Source organism: Oenanthe melanoleuca, chromosome 9 (assembly GCF_029582105.1).
Source record: "Oenanthe melanoleuca isolate GR-GAL-2019-014 chromosome 9, OMel1.0, whole genome shotgun sequence".
NCBI lineage: Eukaryota > Metazoa > Chordata > Aves > Passeriformes > Muscicapidae > Oenanthe > Oenanthe melanoleuca.
The window spans coordinates 13817184-13833763 of record NC_079343.1 but is presented as its reverse complement, the minus strand read 5'-3'; the positions used below and the strand labels follow the sequence as shown (position 1 = coordinate 13833763).

At 40.9% G+C, this 16580-nt stretch overlaps 2 protein-coding genes across 2 annotated transcripts in view; both read right to left on the bottom strand.

Moving 5' to 3' along the window:
- GFM1 (G elongation factor mitochondrial 1) overlaps positions 1-16580 on the bottom strand; it is a 151698-nt gene that overhangs the window by 86331 nt on the left and 48787 nt on the right. The gene's annotated exons all lie outside the window — the stretch shown is intronic.
- RSRC1 (arginine and serine rich coiled-coil 1) overlaps positions 1-16580 on the bottom strand; it is a 103491-nt gene that overhangs the window by 45041 nt on the left and 41870 nt on the right. The window contains exon 6 of the mRNA XM_056499134.1: positions 8118-8154. Within this exon, the coding sequence (XP_056355109.1) occupies positions 8118-8154 (37 nt within the window). The remainder of the gene's footprint in view (positions 1-8117; positions 8155-16580) is intronic.

Genomic DNA, 16580 nt, shown 5'->3' with positions numbered 1-16580 from the left:
TTGATCTAGGGGACCATTAAGTGGAAAAAATTCAGCAAGAGCCTCAGGAAACTTCAAAATGGTGAAATGGTTGGTGGAGGAAACATTACCAAGAGTGATATTGAGCAAAATAAATCCCTGTGCTTCCCTCATGGTCTTAAGCATAACACAGAAGGAAAAGAATTCAAAGAGTAAAAGGAAAAAGAGAAATATTTCTGGTGCCAGCTGGTGAAGGAGCCCACTAAATGTAAAAGGAGAGGAATTCCCTAAAATTCCTTAACAAGCACTCTACAAACTGAGCTCATCCCCAGCAATGAATTTTACATTCCAGTGAGGACTGGAATCCAGTTCAGAAAAGGATGGACACCACAGGACACCATCACCCACAAGCACCCCTGGGATTCCAAACTGCTTTTAACATTTCAAACAAAAATTGGATTGGATCATTCAGTTTTTCATGGCAGCTGATTTATGCAGATGTGGCCCATCCTTAACTTGTATTTCTTTGCAGTTCATCCTCTGCATTCCATCTCTGCTCCTTTCATAAATAGTTATTTTAATAAAACTACACTAAACCAGCCTGACAACTCTAAATTTGGGGGGTTTTGTGTAATATTCCCCACACAAGTTACTTGTCACTCACAGCTCCAGGAAATAAGTGCTGATGTGATGGGCAGCTCCAGAAAAGCCAGGAGACCATGGTTGGCTTTCCAAATATTCCATTTCAAGGGAGAATCATCTTCACAATTAATTAATATATTAGAACCAACACTTTAATTCAGCTTTAGAATGTCTTTTTTAAATACATCCAGGAATATTTTAAATATTCCTTCTATTAGGGATGAATGGCAAAAGTTCTTGACAGAGGAAATATTAAAGTGAAAATTTGAGAACACTGAGGAAAACTATTTGAGAAACATCAAGTTTATAAACAGAGTCCAAATTTCTGCTGGAGAAATCCCAGCCACTGGGAATATTGTGGGGCAGAGCATGTGGCTCTTGGCAGCACTGGAAAACTTTTTATTCCAGCAGTTCATGATGCTGCAGCATTTTGAGCTGGGATGCTGCCTTCCTGAATTATTATCATTATGGAATTTCATATGGAAAATGTCTGCTATGTGCTAAAACTAGACAGGTTCCACTCCTCCTGCTCATCCCTGGGGTAAAATTTACCTACAGGACTTTTCTGTCTTAAAACATCTGGATAAAAGCCCAACAAACTTCTGGGGATGGTGATTAATTTTGGGGGGTTTTGACACAAATCTTTCCTCTTTGATAAAAACCAACTCATCCCTCAATATTCCCAGGAAAATCTGCTACCTGAAATTATAATTCCATGTTTGACTTGCAGAAAATACATCAATTTTTAGTGAAAATAATCAAACTTCAAATTAAAAAATGGATGAAAATTGGAAATTTTGGGAATTCAAAGCAGTTTTTGCAGCAAGGGCTCCTTTAAAAGGAGCAGAAAACAATAGTGGATTCATTTCAGTGAATATTCCTGAGAAAAAGCAAGGAAAAAGGGAGTGGATACAGCAAAATGGATTAAACACTCAGCAGAAAGAGGGAGAGCTGTAAATAAGATTTGGAAAAAAAAAAAAATCTGTAAATCCAGGTATTTTTAAAAGGAAAAACTCCTGGAAGTGTTAAACTTATACAGCCATAAAAACTCAGTGTGAGTTCTTTAATAAGAGAGGAAATATAAATAATATTGCACTAAAAGCTAAAAAATCACCTCCCCTCTATTTATTTCCTTGCTCTCTGGAATATCATCCCTTAGATTTACATTTGCATGGAAATACAGCCACAATCACCCAAAAATTCAACATTCTGATAAAGAGCTGACAGAACAGAGATTTCTGCATCAACATCATCTGGTCATTATTCTGTAAATTCATCAATTTCTTAACCTTTAAAAATTACAGTTAGAATGATCCCCACAGCTTACAAAAGTTGTAAAATTATTAATATTTAACTCTTAATTATGGATTTTTTAATCTTTCATCACTGTTTCAAATTTCTGCTGCATTATGTTGCAACAAAGTCGTGGAAGAATATAAAAATAGCAGCAGATAAATGCAGGTCCTGAAATGAAAATTTTTAATTAACACAGCATAAACTGCCAAGGCTGGAGAAACAGGAGCACAACCAACAGGTAACAGGGATTAATTGACAAAAGGAGCAGTTAATATTTGAATTTCTGCTTTATTTTTTCCACTAAGAGAGGAGTTTTCTCTAAATAAATCAGAGCTTCCAGAAAAAGGGAATCTCATTCCCTTTGGAATCTTTGCATTGAAATGCAGCAACTGAAAAATAATGAAAAAAAAATTGAAAATTAAAAGCATTTCAAGTATCACAAGGATCCAGTGGGTTCTAAATTAGCAATCTGTTTCAAAATTATCTGATAACCTACCCCAAATCATCCTTAATTACACAGGAATTAACCTGAACTTAATCAAGATTAGATATTTGGAATAAAAGAACATTCTCTGTCTGCTCTCAGCTTCAATGATGAACTCACCCCCTCTGCACCAATTTTTGTTTTTTGGGCTGTCACAGATTTGCTGGTTTAACTTTTCCAAAAATGACTTGTGCTTCGTGCTTTTGGCTCTGCTTCTGACAAATAAATACAAAATAAAATCTGCAGGGCAAACCATAATTATTCTGGGGAGCACCTGCATCAAATCAGGGCGCAGAGATTTGTATTTTAGGTGCAGACCACAGAGAGTTGGGCAAATTTATGCTTCATCTCAGTATTGTGCCAAGATCCCTCTTCAATATCTGCAATAAAACACCTTCAGATCAAAAGATTTCCATGCAAAATCCTCAGAAGAGGAGAAAGAACCCCCTAAAAATTTGCTGGTGGCCTCAATAATTAGATTAAAAATCAATTACCCTCCTGCCTAAATGTTTGTTTGCTGGAGAAAACCCTCCCAGGAAATGCATTTAAACTTGGGCACGGTGAAGCAGCCACTGCCCTCCATAAAGTTCCTTTATATATTTTCCCACAATATGCACAAAACCAGAATATGAAATCAGAAACATTTTACACATTCTCATACTTCAGAGAGCACTAACAGCATTTTACTCGTCGAAAGCACTTCATCTTCATGTCTCTATAAGGCAGAGTTGGTGCATAATAATGTAATTTATATTGCCTAAATGTTATTTTGGGAGCATTGCATCATTTCTCAAACTTCATGACCTTTACAATTTTCCAAACTTTTATTTCCCTCATTATTCTGAACAGATTTCATTACATATTTTGAATGTAAACAACCCTGAATAATGATGGGCCCCATTACGTATGTACAGCCCTGACAAAGGCGCGCGGGGCCGAGATGGAAACCGCCGCATTAATTTACCTCCCACCCGCCGCAACTGCACTCCCATAAAAAGTTTTATGCTCAACTCACATAAATCACGGGCAAGAAAAATGAGAAAATCTGGTGGCTAACTCATCTTCCACCATTCTGCGAAAATGAAATTCACTGAAATACCTATCAAAACTGCAATCATCAAGAGATAATGTCTTCTTAGGTCTATCTGCACTTTCCGATTTAATTTCCTCCATGCCCTTGACATCCACAGATACCATTAAGATTAAGAGCAGCGAGTAACTGGAGCAGTTCTCAGATTTTGATATATGGGGCCCAGGCACTAAATGTAATATCATCATTTGAAAATTAATGCAATATTTCTTTTGTTAGTTTTTCCCGCTCGGAAAGCGGGATGAATACCGGGGGTTCTCGCCAGTAATTTCCCCATCAGAATGCCGTGCAATTATGAGGAGATGTGCACCTGGGCAGAGGTCACCCAAATTACTCCATCATTTAATGAGCACCGAGATCAAACCCCGGCACACTGTTGCTGCCGAGAGACGCCTCGCAGCCTGCTACATCAAATCTGATGGAATCATTAGAGTAATAAGCAGGAAAATCTGTTTGCAGATTAACCTCTGGTTTCACGCTGCTTTCATCTAATGGGGCGCTGTGGAAATCTTGTCAGCTTTTCATCAGGCGCGATCAAATTACGGGAATTGCGAACAAACCGCCGGCGCGATTGGGAACAACACCCGCGCGTGCCGGGGGTTCCGTGCAGGTGCCAGGGAAAATCACACTCTGGATGCTTTACAGCCTTGTCTGCTCCAGCTGATGGCTGCCTGAGGAACGGGGATGCTCCATCACCTTCCCAAATTCAGGGTGTTTTTGGGGTAAATGTGAGCGGGGCCACCGAGGGAAAGCAAAGGAAAGGCACAAAGGGCACGGGGAGGAAAGGTCACAGGGCACCTCTGCCTCCCTGGTAAGTGAGAGTGATCAAAGTTTACTTTTTAATAAAGACACAGGGACATTAAAGTGTTGTTTTATGTGGAGCAGCTCTGGTTTCAGAGCTTGCCAGTAATGGGAAGTGACAGGGAAAAACTCGCTTCTCTTACAAAGTTTCCACAAAATTTGCCGCTGCTGGAACAACAAACTGCTGCAACCCTTTGAATATTCTGCCATGAAAACGTTCTGCCTCTGATGGTTTGATCACACTGTTGTTTGATTCACATCTGCAGCTACCAGAACAAATAAAAGTGGAGTATGCACATGAATTTAATCCACGTTGAGTGCCCCACAGTTCCTCCAGATCCACGGGGCCCCTCTGCAGGAGCAGCCCCTGCAGGCAAACAGAGCCAAACAAGATGCATTTTTCCATGGATATTCATAAGCCATTGATCTTCTGCAGGGATTACCTGATCTGAACCTGACCCAGAGCTCCTGAAGGAGCTGGAAAGATTTCCAAGGAAAGGTTTTCCAGAGGAATATTTGGGATGCCAACCCTGGCACAGCCAAAGTTGAGCTGGGGACACTGGGGGTCCCCCGTCAGTGGGGGACACAGCCAGAGCCAGCACTGCTCCTCAAAAAGCACCTTGGTGCCTCCACTGGGCACTCTGGGCTCTCCAGCCCATCCAAAGGGAAATTTGGGAAGTCCCTGGACACAAATGTCACCTTGGCCATGGGTGGAAACCTCTCCACCCCCACCCTCACTCCCCTCCCCTCAGAACAGGACAACAATTCAAGAGAGACACAGGAGACAAGTCCAGCCTGCTGAGCATAATTGACCAGCATGGAATTTTGCCAGGCCAGCAAGACAAACATAATTACTCATATTAAGGGCGTTAATTAATTGCTTGTGAGCACAAATAATTGGCTGCTGGGCTCACAGCTCGTTAGGAAGCCAAGGACTGTCAGACGTGGCTGCCCCGTGGCCACGGAGCAGGGACACCACAGGAAATAAATATTGACATTTAATTTAAATAAATACCTGATCAAATATTGACACCAAAGAAAGGAGAAGGGCTCTTGGTTGGGATTTGGGGTTTTTTTTGGTTGGCCAGATCAAAGAAAGACATGGACCTCAAAGCTCAGCCATGGCAGGGACACCTTCCACTGTGCCAGGCTGCTCCAACCTGGCCTTGGGCACTGCCAGGGATCCAGGGCCTGCCCACCCTCCCAGCCAGGAATTCCTGCCCAGTATTCCACCTAAACCTACTCCTTTCACTTTGAAGCCATTCCCTGTATCCTGTCAGTCCAGACTCTCATAAATCCCAAACTGTAAAACATTCTGTTTTTACAGAAGGGATTCAATAACAGATTGTCAAATCAAGATTAAAACTCTTAAGGGGGGAAAAACTTCCTTACAGGCATTTGGAGATGCAGGAATTAAAGAAATAGTGGCTTAAATCTTTGGAGAAATATCCCTATAATTTATTGGAGTCCAAAAGGTCTTTATGAACAAAATGTTGAGGTATGGAGCAACTGCCAGCACAAATATTCTTACCTGTGGGTGCCTTGGGAAACTGTTTGTTTCCTTGAGCCCCCATTCCCAGGACAGATTTTGTAAGATCAAAGGGAAAAGGGGAAAAAATTCTCAGATCTGGAGGTGTTTGACAGATCTTTCAGGAAAAGGTTCCCTGTCCACAGGAGGGGGTGGAATGAGACCTTTAAGGTCCCTTCCTGCTCAATTCTGGGATTCTAAATACAAATCAGCCAATTTATTTAATGAAGAGATAATTTTATCCCAAATTATTGAGAGGTAACCCATAAAGCACTTCAGGTACCATCATCCACAGGGGACATTTCCAGCACCTTCTGCCCCAATCCCAGAGAAACCCTCAACACCACTGAATTATTTTCCTGCTTCCCACCTCCCCAGGCTACTCCAAGCCCACAGAGCCTCTTCCTTCCCACTTTTTGTTGTTATAAATCATCCCTGCAGCTCCTGCTGTGGCAGAAACCCCAGTTTAGAACCAGCCCCAGCCATGGTCAGTCTGTCAGGAAGGGAGCAGCTTTATAAAAATCCTGGGAAGCCACTGGATAAAAACTGCCTGGTACCAGCAGGGCAATGAAACCTTCCCCAGATTTACTGAAAGGATTCACCCCACAGTGAGACACCCCTGGGAGCAGCAAACAGGATGGATTGTCCAGCTGCTCTGGGAACTCTGCTCTTTATTCTGTTTGATGATTCCCAACACATTTCACAGGGCACTGTTAGAAAGGGGGAGCTCCTGAGAGCTGTGCCAGGAGATCCATCCCACCAGGATTTCCATTCCACCAGGATCTCCATCCTGCCCATCACAGCAGGATGTCCATCCTCTCCACCCCAGCAGGATCTCCATCCTTTCCATGCCACCATGATCTCCACCCCACCAGGATAAACCATCCTCTCCATCTCACCAGGACCTGCACCCCACCAGGATCTCCATCCTTTCCATCCCACCACAATCTCCATCCTCTGGATCCCACCAGGATCTCCATCCTCTCCATCTCACCAGGATCTCCATCCTCTCCATCTCACCAGGATCTCCATCCTCTCCATCTCACCAGGATCTCCATCCTCTCCATCTCACCAAGATCTCCACCCCACCAGGATCTCCATTCTCTCCACCCCACCAGGATCTCCATTCTCTCCACCCCACCAGGATCTCCATTCTCTCCACCCCACCAGGATCTCCATTCTCTCCACCCCACCAGGATCTCCATTCTCTCCACCCCACCAGGATCTCCATTCTCTCCACCCCACCAGGATCTCCATTCTCTCCACCCCACCAGGATCTCCATTCTCTCCACCCCACCAGGATCTCCATTCTCTCCACCCCACCAGGATCTCCATTCTCTCCACCCCACCACGATCCCCACCCTCTCCATCCCTCAGGCACTCCAAGGAGATATTGGTGCACCCAAGCTCCTCCCAATCCTTCCCCAGTGATTCCCAAAATGGGAAGCAACAAGAGGAAAAGCAATTCTGTCCAATGACACATGATGGTTTTAACAGCTCTGTGGAACAGCAGGGACTATTTATATATTCCATTAAAAAAATCAAACCCTTCTCAGGATGGATGTGCCATTAATAGTGAATATTTTCATTTAATGGGATTTAATAATCACTTTAGATCAACTATTTAATGTTCCACTGATTGCTGGTACCAACATGTGAGGCCCAACCAGCTTCTGACTTGTGACAAGATTTTATTTTCCTCAGTCTTGATCAACTGATGAGTTTTTAATGCTAAGCCTGGCTTGCCATCACTTGTGGGTTTCATATGTTTACTTAAACCAGAAATATTTTGCACCTCAATTATTATTTCCTACTGCAGCCCTGAATGGAATTTAAGTCGATCCATTATTCATAAAGCAAAGACAAGAGAAAACACAAAGCTGTGCACTTCTTTCAAAGCCTCCAAATGACTCAAACACACCATATTTATGCATGCAATATTTGATTGTGTCCCTGGCTCTTTTTTTTTTTTTTTTATACTTTTTTTAATCACAAGTTTGTTGTTTTCAGATCAGGATATGCCAAAAATCCAACACCAAACAATTTTTGTTTATAATTAAGGCAATCATCAATCCAAGGATTGTAGTCCGGTTTATTTCATCTCCACATCAAAAAAAAGTAATTTAAAAAAATTAAAATTCCCTTGAAATGGGGAGATAAATGAAAATGTGAGTGCCTTCACATAATAACAGTAGCCTGACCCTCTGGGAAATGGTTGACTTTCTCAATTCAAGGTATTCAAAGCTCATTCAAAAGTGTTCATTTGGAATGCAGATATCAAAGATGATGCAAATGTTCAAGAGAAAATTAAAACTTACCAGATGTTCTAATCCAGCTTTGATGTTTGCAGAGTCCCTGTAAGAGAAGAACAAAAGTTCTAAATAGTTGCTAAACCCTTGTCTGCAACGATTTCTGTTTAACTCTGAAATGGCAAAGCTGGGTAATTTCTCCAGTGTGACAATTTTTAATTTTAATACAAATATTTACCTGCAACACCTAAATAAAATTGATTACCCTAATGCTCAATGGCAGAATTAAACCCTCAGATATTACCTGCCCTGAAATTGCTACAAGCTGCAGCAATGCCACAGGATGCACATTTAAAATCAACATTTGCAATCTAATTATGCCACTATTTACACTGGAAGGAACCAGCCAGGCCAGGGCAGGGGCTGTTTGTCAAATCCACATTTGGTGCCTCCTGGTTCTGTTTTGCCACCAATTCCAATGAAATTCTGTGTCCCTTTCCAGGGTGATGGAGAGAAGGAATTGTGATTAATTCCATGGTTTGTGGCAGCCATGCTGGAGCTCAGCATCCAATTCCTGAAAGCTGCAAAAACTCCAAATGTACAGAAAGAAAATGGGAAGAATTTTACATAAAGGCAGCTGCAAAGAGAAATGGACCAAAGAATCCAAGTAAAAACTCTGAAAAGAAAAAAATTCAGAGAGAAAATTTATCCTTAACACATCCTACTATGGAAAAAAAGATGAAATCCAAGGGAAAAAAAAATTAATTCCCCAAATTCCAACCCATCAAACAAGGAGATGGTTCCTGCTCCCATCAGCTCCAGGTTCTACCTCAGTCCAACATCACCTCTTGGAAGGGGGGTCACTGCCATGGCACTTTTTTATAATTTCCTAAAGCTTTACCAAAAATCTGCTATGCAGCTATTTTTTCATATTTAAATGACATTAATGAAGTGGAGGGGGGGGCAAAAATATACTTTTGCTGTTTGAAATTGAAAGAAGAATTGATTCTTCTCAGCCCTTCAGGATTTCTCCCAAATTGCTGAGCCTGGAGGAGGATCCAGGGAGAGCTCAGAGCTCAAAGGGGCTCCAGGAGAGCTGGGGAGGGACTGGGGACAGGGATGGAGGGACAGGACACAGGGAATGGAGGAGGGAAGGGATGGATGGGATGTTGGGAAGGAATTTCTGACTGGGATGGAATTCCCTGAGAAGCTGCCCCTGGATCCCTGGAAGTGTCCAAGGCCAGGCTGGAGGTGTCCCTGTGCCCAGGTGTCTTGGGCTGCAATGCAGGGTGTGATCAGAAATGTGAATTCTGTCCCCATCTGTTAACCCAGTGGGGCAGTGCCCCTGATCTCCTGGCACACATTATCTGCTCATGGGCCATCTTTAACCCAGCTGGGCAATCATCTTTATCTTCCCACAGCCCATCCTCCCTCCAGGAGATATCTCCTGTTCATGGCCACTGAGTCCCAGGGCATGACTGATAAAATTCCATCATCCCACTGGGAGATGCTCCAGCCAGGGGAGGAGCCAAGCCTTTCCTACCCAGATAAAAACTGACATTTGGGACACCAAGGAACCTTCTTCCCACTGGATTCCAGAGGAAAGCCAGACCTTTGCACATCATCCCTGGAGCTTCAGAGGAAACTGCACCTTCTCCAGGAGCACTGCTCCAGCTGAACCACATCTGCCCCTGCAGGAGGATGCAGCCACCATTGAATGGGACTGTGCCAACACCCTGACTGACTGACGGGTGTCAGCTTGGATTCTGACTCTGGCAGGGCTGGGATTGTTCTGTGTAATACTGCATTGCTATTTTAATGTTCCTAGTAAAGAACTGTTATTCCTAATTCCCATCTCTTTGCCTGAGAGCCCCTTAATGTCACAATTATAATAATTTGGAGGGAGGGGGTTTACATTCTCCATTTCACAGAGAAGCTCCTGCCTTTACTGGCAGAGACCTGTCCTTCAAGCCAGGACAGGTGGGATGGGTGGGATTTAATCTCCCTTCCAGCCCAAGGCACTCCCTGGTTCCAGGATCCCTTCTGGAGGTGCTCCCTGCCATTTGAAGGGATGCTCTGGGAGAGGATGCAGGGCAGGGCTGGGAGGAGCCCCCTGTCCCTGCCATCAATATTTGTGCACCTCAGCCCAGCCTGTGCTGAAAGCAGCCTTAATTCAATTACAGGCCTCAAAACTGATAAAAAAGGTCCTGAAGTGGAAAATGTGAGGAGATTATTGGCAAATGAATAAAGATTTGTATCGAACCAACACAGGGAGCAGAGCAGGGTTTGGTGGGGCTGTTTTTTAATCATCCCCTGGCTCAAACCTTCTGGGAACAGCGAGTTTCCCTTCCCCTCCTGCAGCACATCGATTCCTGAATTAGGCTGCAATATTAAATAATTAATATACTTGCCATGATTGATGTTTTGCATTAGTTGAATATTAGGTTATCAATCAAAATCCACTTGGTTTAATGTAATAATATTGAAAAAGTGTCACGGGCTGTTCAGCCAATTTGTAGTTGAGGCAGCCCAGACAGGAATATTGGTGTAACACAAGGCCCCAACACAGGAAATGCAGTGCTGCAACATCCATAAGGAAAACATTATCAAACTAAGCAGGACAAGGCTGAGCTTGTCCTAAATAAACCTTGGGGCACCTGTCACTTCCAATGAAAACCTCTTCCCAGCCCCAGGCTGCTGGGCATCAATCAGCCAGCCTATGGCAGGGTTTTATCTTTTAGTTAAGCAATAGATTATATTAGAGATCTCATACAATTATATTCTGTAGCCTAGTCTGGATTACATTATATATACAATGCAATACATTACATTACATAATTGTATTTATAGAAGTATAGCTAATAATTATGTATTTTAAATACATACTGGAAATTGTATTATCAAATTGGTTGTGTTTGCATAATTATGTAAAATAATCACGTATTTTAATTATGGTATTTGTATCAAATTATATAAATAAGACTCCCATTGATATTTAATATGTTGTTTTAGACAAAGTCACACCAATGGCCACAGCTCAGCCTCCCACACAGCCCTGAGTGCCTGCAGAATTTTAAACCATTAAAAAACCACAAATAAAAGCCAGGAGCAGCTTTGTGCACACCCAACATTCCAATGCTCACAACATAAAAGAAACCATAAATCTGTATTAATTTGTATGAATTGCCAGGTAATTATGTTTTACTCCATTTCATACCCCACAGTTCAGTATTTTTGCTTTTCACACCATCTCCAGTGCAGCACCCTTAATTTCTTTGGTTCATTAGGCAAGTTTGACTTTATTCCTGAGATTTCCTTTTTTTTTTTCTATCAGAGAAAATTCAGAATTTTTCCCCACTACAGTCAAGGATTTGCAGTAAAACACTTCTTGACATGCATATATTTAAAGTAAATATCACACTCAGGCTCATCCAAGATGCCAGGGGAAAAAATTCCAGCTCCATTTGAATCCTGGTCATGAAGGACCTGTAGGAAGAAGCTGGGAATTCAATCAAGGAATTTCCATGGAACTGGAGGAGCTTTAAGGTCCCTTCCAACCCAAACCAGTCTGGGATTCTCCATGTTTTGCCAGGTTTGGGATTACTTAAATCCACAGTAACTAACTGAGCTGGTGTGACTTCCTTTGCCAGTAAATTAAATTAAAAGTATTCCCTAAGACTTGCTGAAATCATGATTTTAACCTGGAACATATTCATGGTCCTAAAAATACTCCCTGTATCAAAGTCATCATTAATCAAGGGAGCTGAAAAATTTAACTATCCTCAAAATTCCCATTTAGGTATTAAAAACAGCTTCAGATTCACACAACATGTATTTTCTAGTGAATTTATAGCAGTTCCAAGAACTGTAGAACTAATACACAGTTAATTAATAGCTAATAATTGTCTTTGCCACAAATTTTGGGTTACAAGACATAGGCTGCAGGATAATCCTATGGGTTACTTATATATTTATTATTATTTATTATTATATATTTATGGACATTACAGCATAATTCAGGTCAAAGGGCCCCTGGAGGGTGCAGAGTTCCTGATGAGAAAATTATGTTTCCATGTGATCCCACCACTTTATTTCTACCTCAGGATATCCCAAGATGAGACATTGCTGAACTTTTTTTTGTCATTTTATCATTTTTTGCTGCTCTTTCCAAACTTTCCTGCACAACAAACTCATCAAGAAGAGCAAATGGATTGGGAATCCCACACCCTGAGAGGAAAAACACCCATTTTATATATATATATATATATATATTTTTTTTTTTTTTTTTTTTTTTTTTTTTTTTTTTTTCCTTTAAAGTGTGCAATGTTGTTTTGTTCTTACCAAGTATCAGCTTTGTAAGATCTGGAGCTGATCCTGGAGTGGAAAGATTCCAAACCCAGTGGATCCCTCACTCCCAATCATTCAGATAATTTATCTCAGGAAAAACCAATAAGAAGTTTGGCCAATTATTGATAAATTTCAAAGTAACCCAACACACAAACACTGGAATAACTTGGAACTGCCAAGAACTCAGTGGAAAATAATTCAAACCAAATTGAATCATGCTAAAACCAGGGACTTTAAACAGGACACGAGGTGAAACAATTTCCATAAGTTGTTATCCTAGAAAGAAGGAAAACCAGTACCCAAGAGACCTTATCAAATATTCAAGAGAGGGAAATATGTAATAACCCTGGCTCAGAGAGTAAAATCCAAGATTTTATTCAATATCAATGCTGAAACTAAACAGAGAGGGAAAACCCCAAAATACAGTGTTGATAAAAGCAGGATTTTCAAACAGACCCTACAAAAATATTGCATTTCTTTGCATGCATTTCTCAGGTAAACAAGAGACAAAACACCCAAAATCTCCTGGTTTGGTTCCATGGAGGCTTCAGGTCAGGTATGAAAATCCCACAAATTACAGGAGAGAAAAAAACCCTACCAAAATCTTTTGGTTTTGTTCCATGGAGGCTTCAGGTCAGGTATGAAAGTTCCATAAATTACAAGAGATAAAAATAACCACAAGATATGAAAATAACCACCCAAAATCTCCAGGTTTTGTTTCATGGAGAGTTCAGGTTAGGTATGAAAATCTCAGAAATTACAAGAGACAAAAATTATCACAAGACAGGAAAATAACCACCCAAAATCTGGTTTGGTTCCATGCAGGCTTCAAGGTCAGGTATGGAAATCTCGTAAGTAACAAAAGAGAAAAATAACCAGAAGAGGTAAAAATAACACCCAAAATCTCCTGGTTTTGTTTCATGGAGGATTCAGACCAGGAATGAAAATCCCATAAAATACAAGAGACAAAAATGACCACAAGATATGAAAATAACACCCAAAATCTCCAGGTTTTGTCTCATGGAGGCTTCAGGTCAGGTATGGAAATCCCATAAACCACAAGAGATAAAATAACACCCAAAATCTCCAGGTTTTGTCACATGGGGGACTTGGATCAGGTATGGAAATCCCATAAATTATAAGAGATAAAATAACACCCAAAATCTCCAGGTTTTGTCTCATGGAGGACTCAGATCAGGTATGGAAATCTCATAAATTATAAGAGATAAAATAACACCCAAAATCTCCAGGTTTTGTCACATGGGGGACTCAGATCAGGTATGGAAATCCCATAAATGTTCTGATTCCTCTGCCCTGGTTGCCTCAAAGCCCCTCCTCAGCTCAGCCTGGCAATTCCAAGGTTCCTGGAGATTCCATCACCTGCAAGTCCTTGGGGTTGGGCTTGGTTGGGTTTTTTTCCCTGTTTTTGGGTGGGATTTCTCCTCCTGTTCCCTTCACAAGCAGCAAAACCTCGTTCCTCCCTGTCTGCACTGCCAGCAATCAAACATCAGGAATGTCTCTGTTAACCAGCCCCCAACAAATCACACAACTTTGGCCTGGTTTACCTTCTCTGTAATATTATTTAGTAGATATTCAATTAAAACACATCCTGTAGGTGAAAGTGGAGGAAATTATTTCCACCATGGACAGGAGTGAAGGTTGCTAATTAGGCTGCAGGTACAAACCAGATCCCAAAAGCAGCAGCCAGCCCAGCACTGGAAATGCCCACAAGGCTGGGCTGAATATTAAACAAAGGCCAGCAAGTTGCAGTGCTGGGAAGCACAACTCTGGGAAAAACTCCCTGGACTGGTAGAGAGTGTTACAGGTTAATGAGGAACATAGAAGGAGAGCAGAGTAATTATCATACCCAACACCTCCCCATCTGTGCTGGGATGGCTGCAGAATATCAACACAGCAGCACTGATCACACCCTGGGCCAGCAGCAGAAATATCTGAGACCTGAGCTTCTCCTCTGCCCGTGCTGCTGAGGAATATGAAATGCAAGTGGAAGTCAGGAGGAAATTTCAGTGTTCTAAGCGCTGAAACAATTTGAGTACAATCAATTTTCCATTTGCTGAAAGCTTCTAAATCCCCCTCATTCACCCAATTACTACTGTACTTAACCTAATGAAATTTTATTCTGGGGGAACAATACTATTCTTTAAACAAACAGTTGAAAAAAAAAAAATATAAGATTAAAAACTTCCAGACAAAGAATCAACTCCTAGAGAAAAGATGCAAATAAAATCGCTATCATAATCTTTTGTTTTTTATTTGCAAGTAGGAGAGTGAGGAGAAACAAAAGCATGGAACATAGCATCTGTCATATCAGAATATAAAAAGATGATCCTGGCACCAAATGAAAAAGCTTTAATTCATTTGCAAATCAAGGCTGCCAGTTCTATTTCAAGCTGGCGGTAACTGTCAAGAGTTAACAAGATAATCACTTTCAATCCTGCCTTCAATGCTACATTACACTGTTATTCCATTCAATAAGGCCCTTCTTTGGGGCACTGGATGAATGGTTTTCATTTCAAACTCACACAAAAAGTTGCAGGGGAAAGAAAAAAAAAAAAAAAAAAAAAAATCCATGGGGCTTAAGAAAGAAATCCCTTTATGGGCATTTATCTGCCGGCACTTGCTTTTAGGCAAAATGAGATATTTGGATACATTGGTGTCCATTCACTTCCTCTATTCCTTCAGGCCCTCAGTCTGGTGATAAAAAAAAAAATCCCACAAGGAAACCTCAAGCCTGTTTAGTTTGGGTTTTTTTGTTGTTTTTTTTTTAAACTATCTGTGCTCATTAAACAAGTTCTGCAATAATCTTTGGTAAATACTTCACACCACACTGAAACACCATCAGGTGTGAATGGCTCCATCTCTAAATTCATTATAAACTGCTCAAAAATAGGAAATGCTCGTGGAAATTGTGCTGAGAGAAACATTTGCCAGTTGCTCATTAAATATTCAGTAAAAATAAAGTTACCAATTAAAGGCTCTCTGCCTAGGAAACAAGGCAACCTCCAGTTTATGTAAATTCATTATTTGGAATTCTTTTCTAAGACTCTGTGCCATCATTTCTTCCCAAGAGGAGAAAATCTTGTAGAAGTTTATTAAATATTTTAAACTTATCTGCTGGCAACCCCACTTTCCACTAAGACCTGTGAATAAAACTCTTCAAGCTTTTGCTCAGTGCTTAAAATTCACATTACAAGACACAGCCTTGGTTCCATTGCACAGATCTCTTTCTATTACTGCATATTTGTATTTAAAGGTTGGCATTGATGATCTGGGAGATCTTTTCCAACCTCAAGGATTCTACAAAGTTTTAGAAACAAATTAAGTCTTTTTTTTTCCCCATTTTTTTCCTTCTTTCTTTAATCCCCACAGATCTCAGTTCAGAGAACAAAGCTAAATTTATATTTAATATCTGAACTGAGCTCAGCTTATCCAACCTATAACCAATGCAGAGCTGTACATATATTTAATTTACTTTATTAATCAGTAAAAATCCCTCTCCTCAAACCCAGGGACCCACCTCAGCCATCACTTTTATTCTATTTGCAGAGCTCAGATTTTTGATTGTTTTTCTAGCTCATCACTAGAAGTCAGACAACTTCCTCATGCAAATTGCTGCTTTCTATTCAGACTTTTATGAAAAATCTAACCACTACAAGTTACAGATTTATTTTTGTTCTTCAAAGCTTCCAAACACAGATATGTTCTTACAATTAAAATAATACTTTAACAAACCCTAAATGCCTCTGTCTATGAAGTACCAGGGTACAGCTGGTTTTGGTGCTCTACTGCCTCTCCTTCCCAAAAAAAAAAAGAATCTAAAACAAAAATTTTAATTAAAAGTTCACACAATTAAAATTTTTGACTTTGAGAGAGCACAAGATGTTGCACTTAAAACAGAAATTAAGAAAAAGTGAGATTTCAAACAGCAGGTCAGGACCTTAAGGAAAATGAATAAAGTCCCAAAAAGCCCAGGAGAAATTTGGGATGTGCTCCCTTCCCCTTGAGCCAGCAGCAGGATGGCACCAACACTGCTGAAAAATAAACAATTGATTAAAAAATGCAATGAACCAACAACCAACTCATTTCCACAGCTCAGGAGAAGGACCAGCATTATCCTTGCATCCAAAATCTGAAAAAAGGTTTCCAAAATCCCTGGAGAGGAGT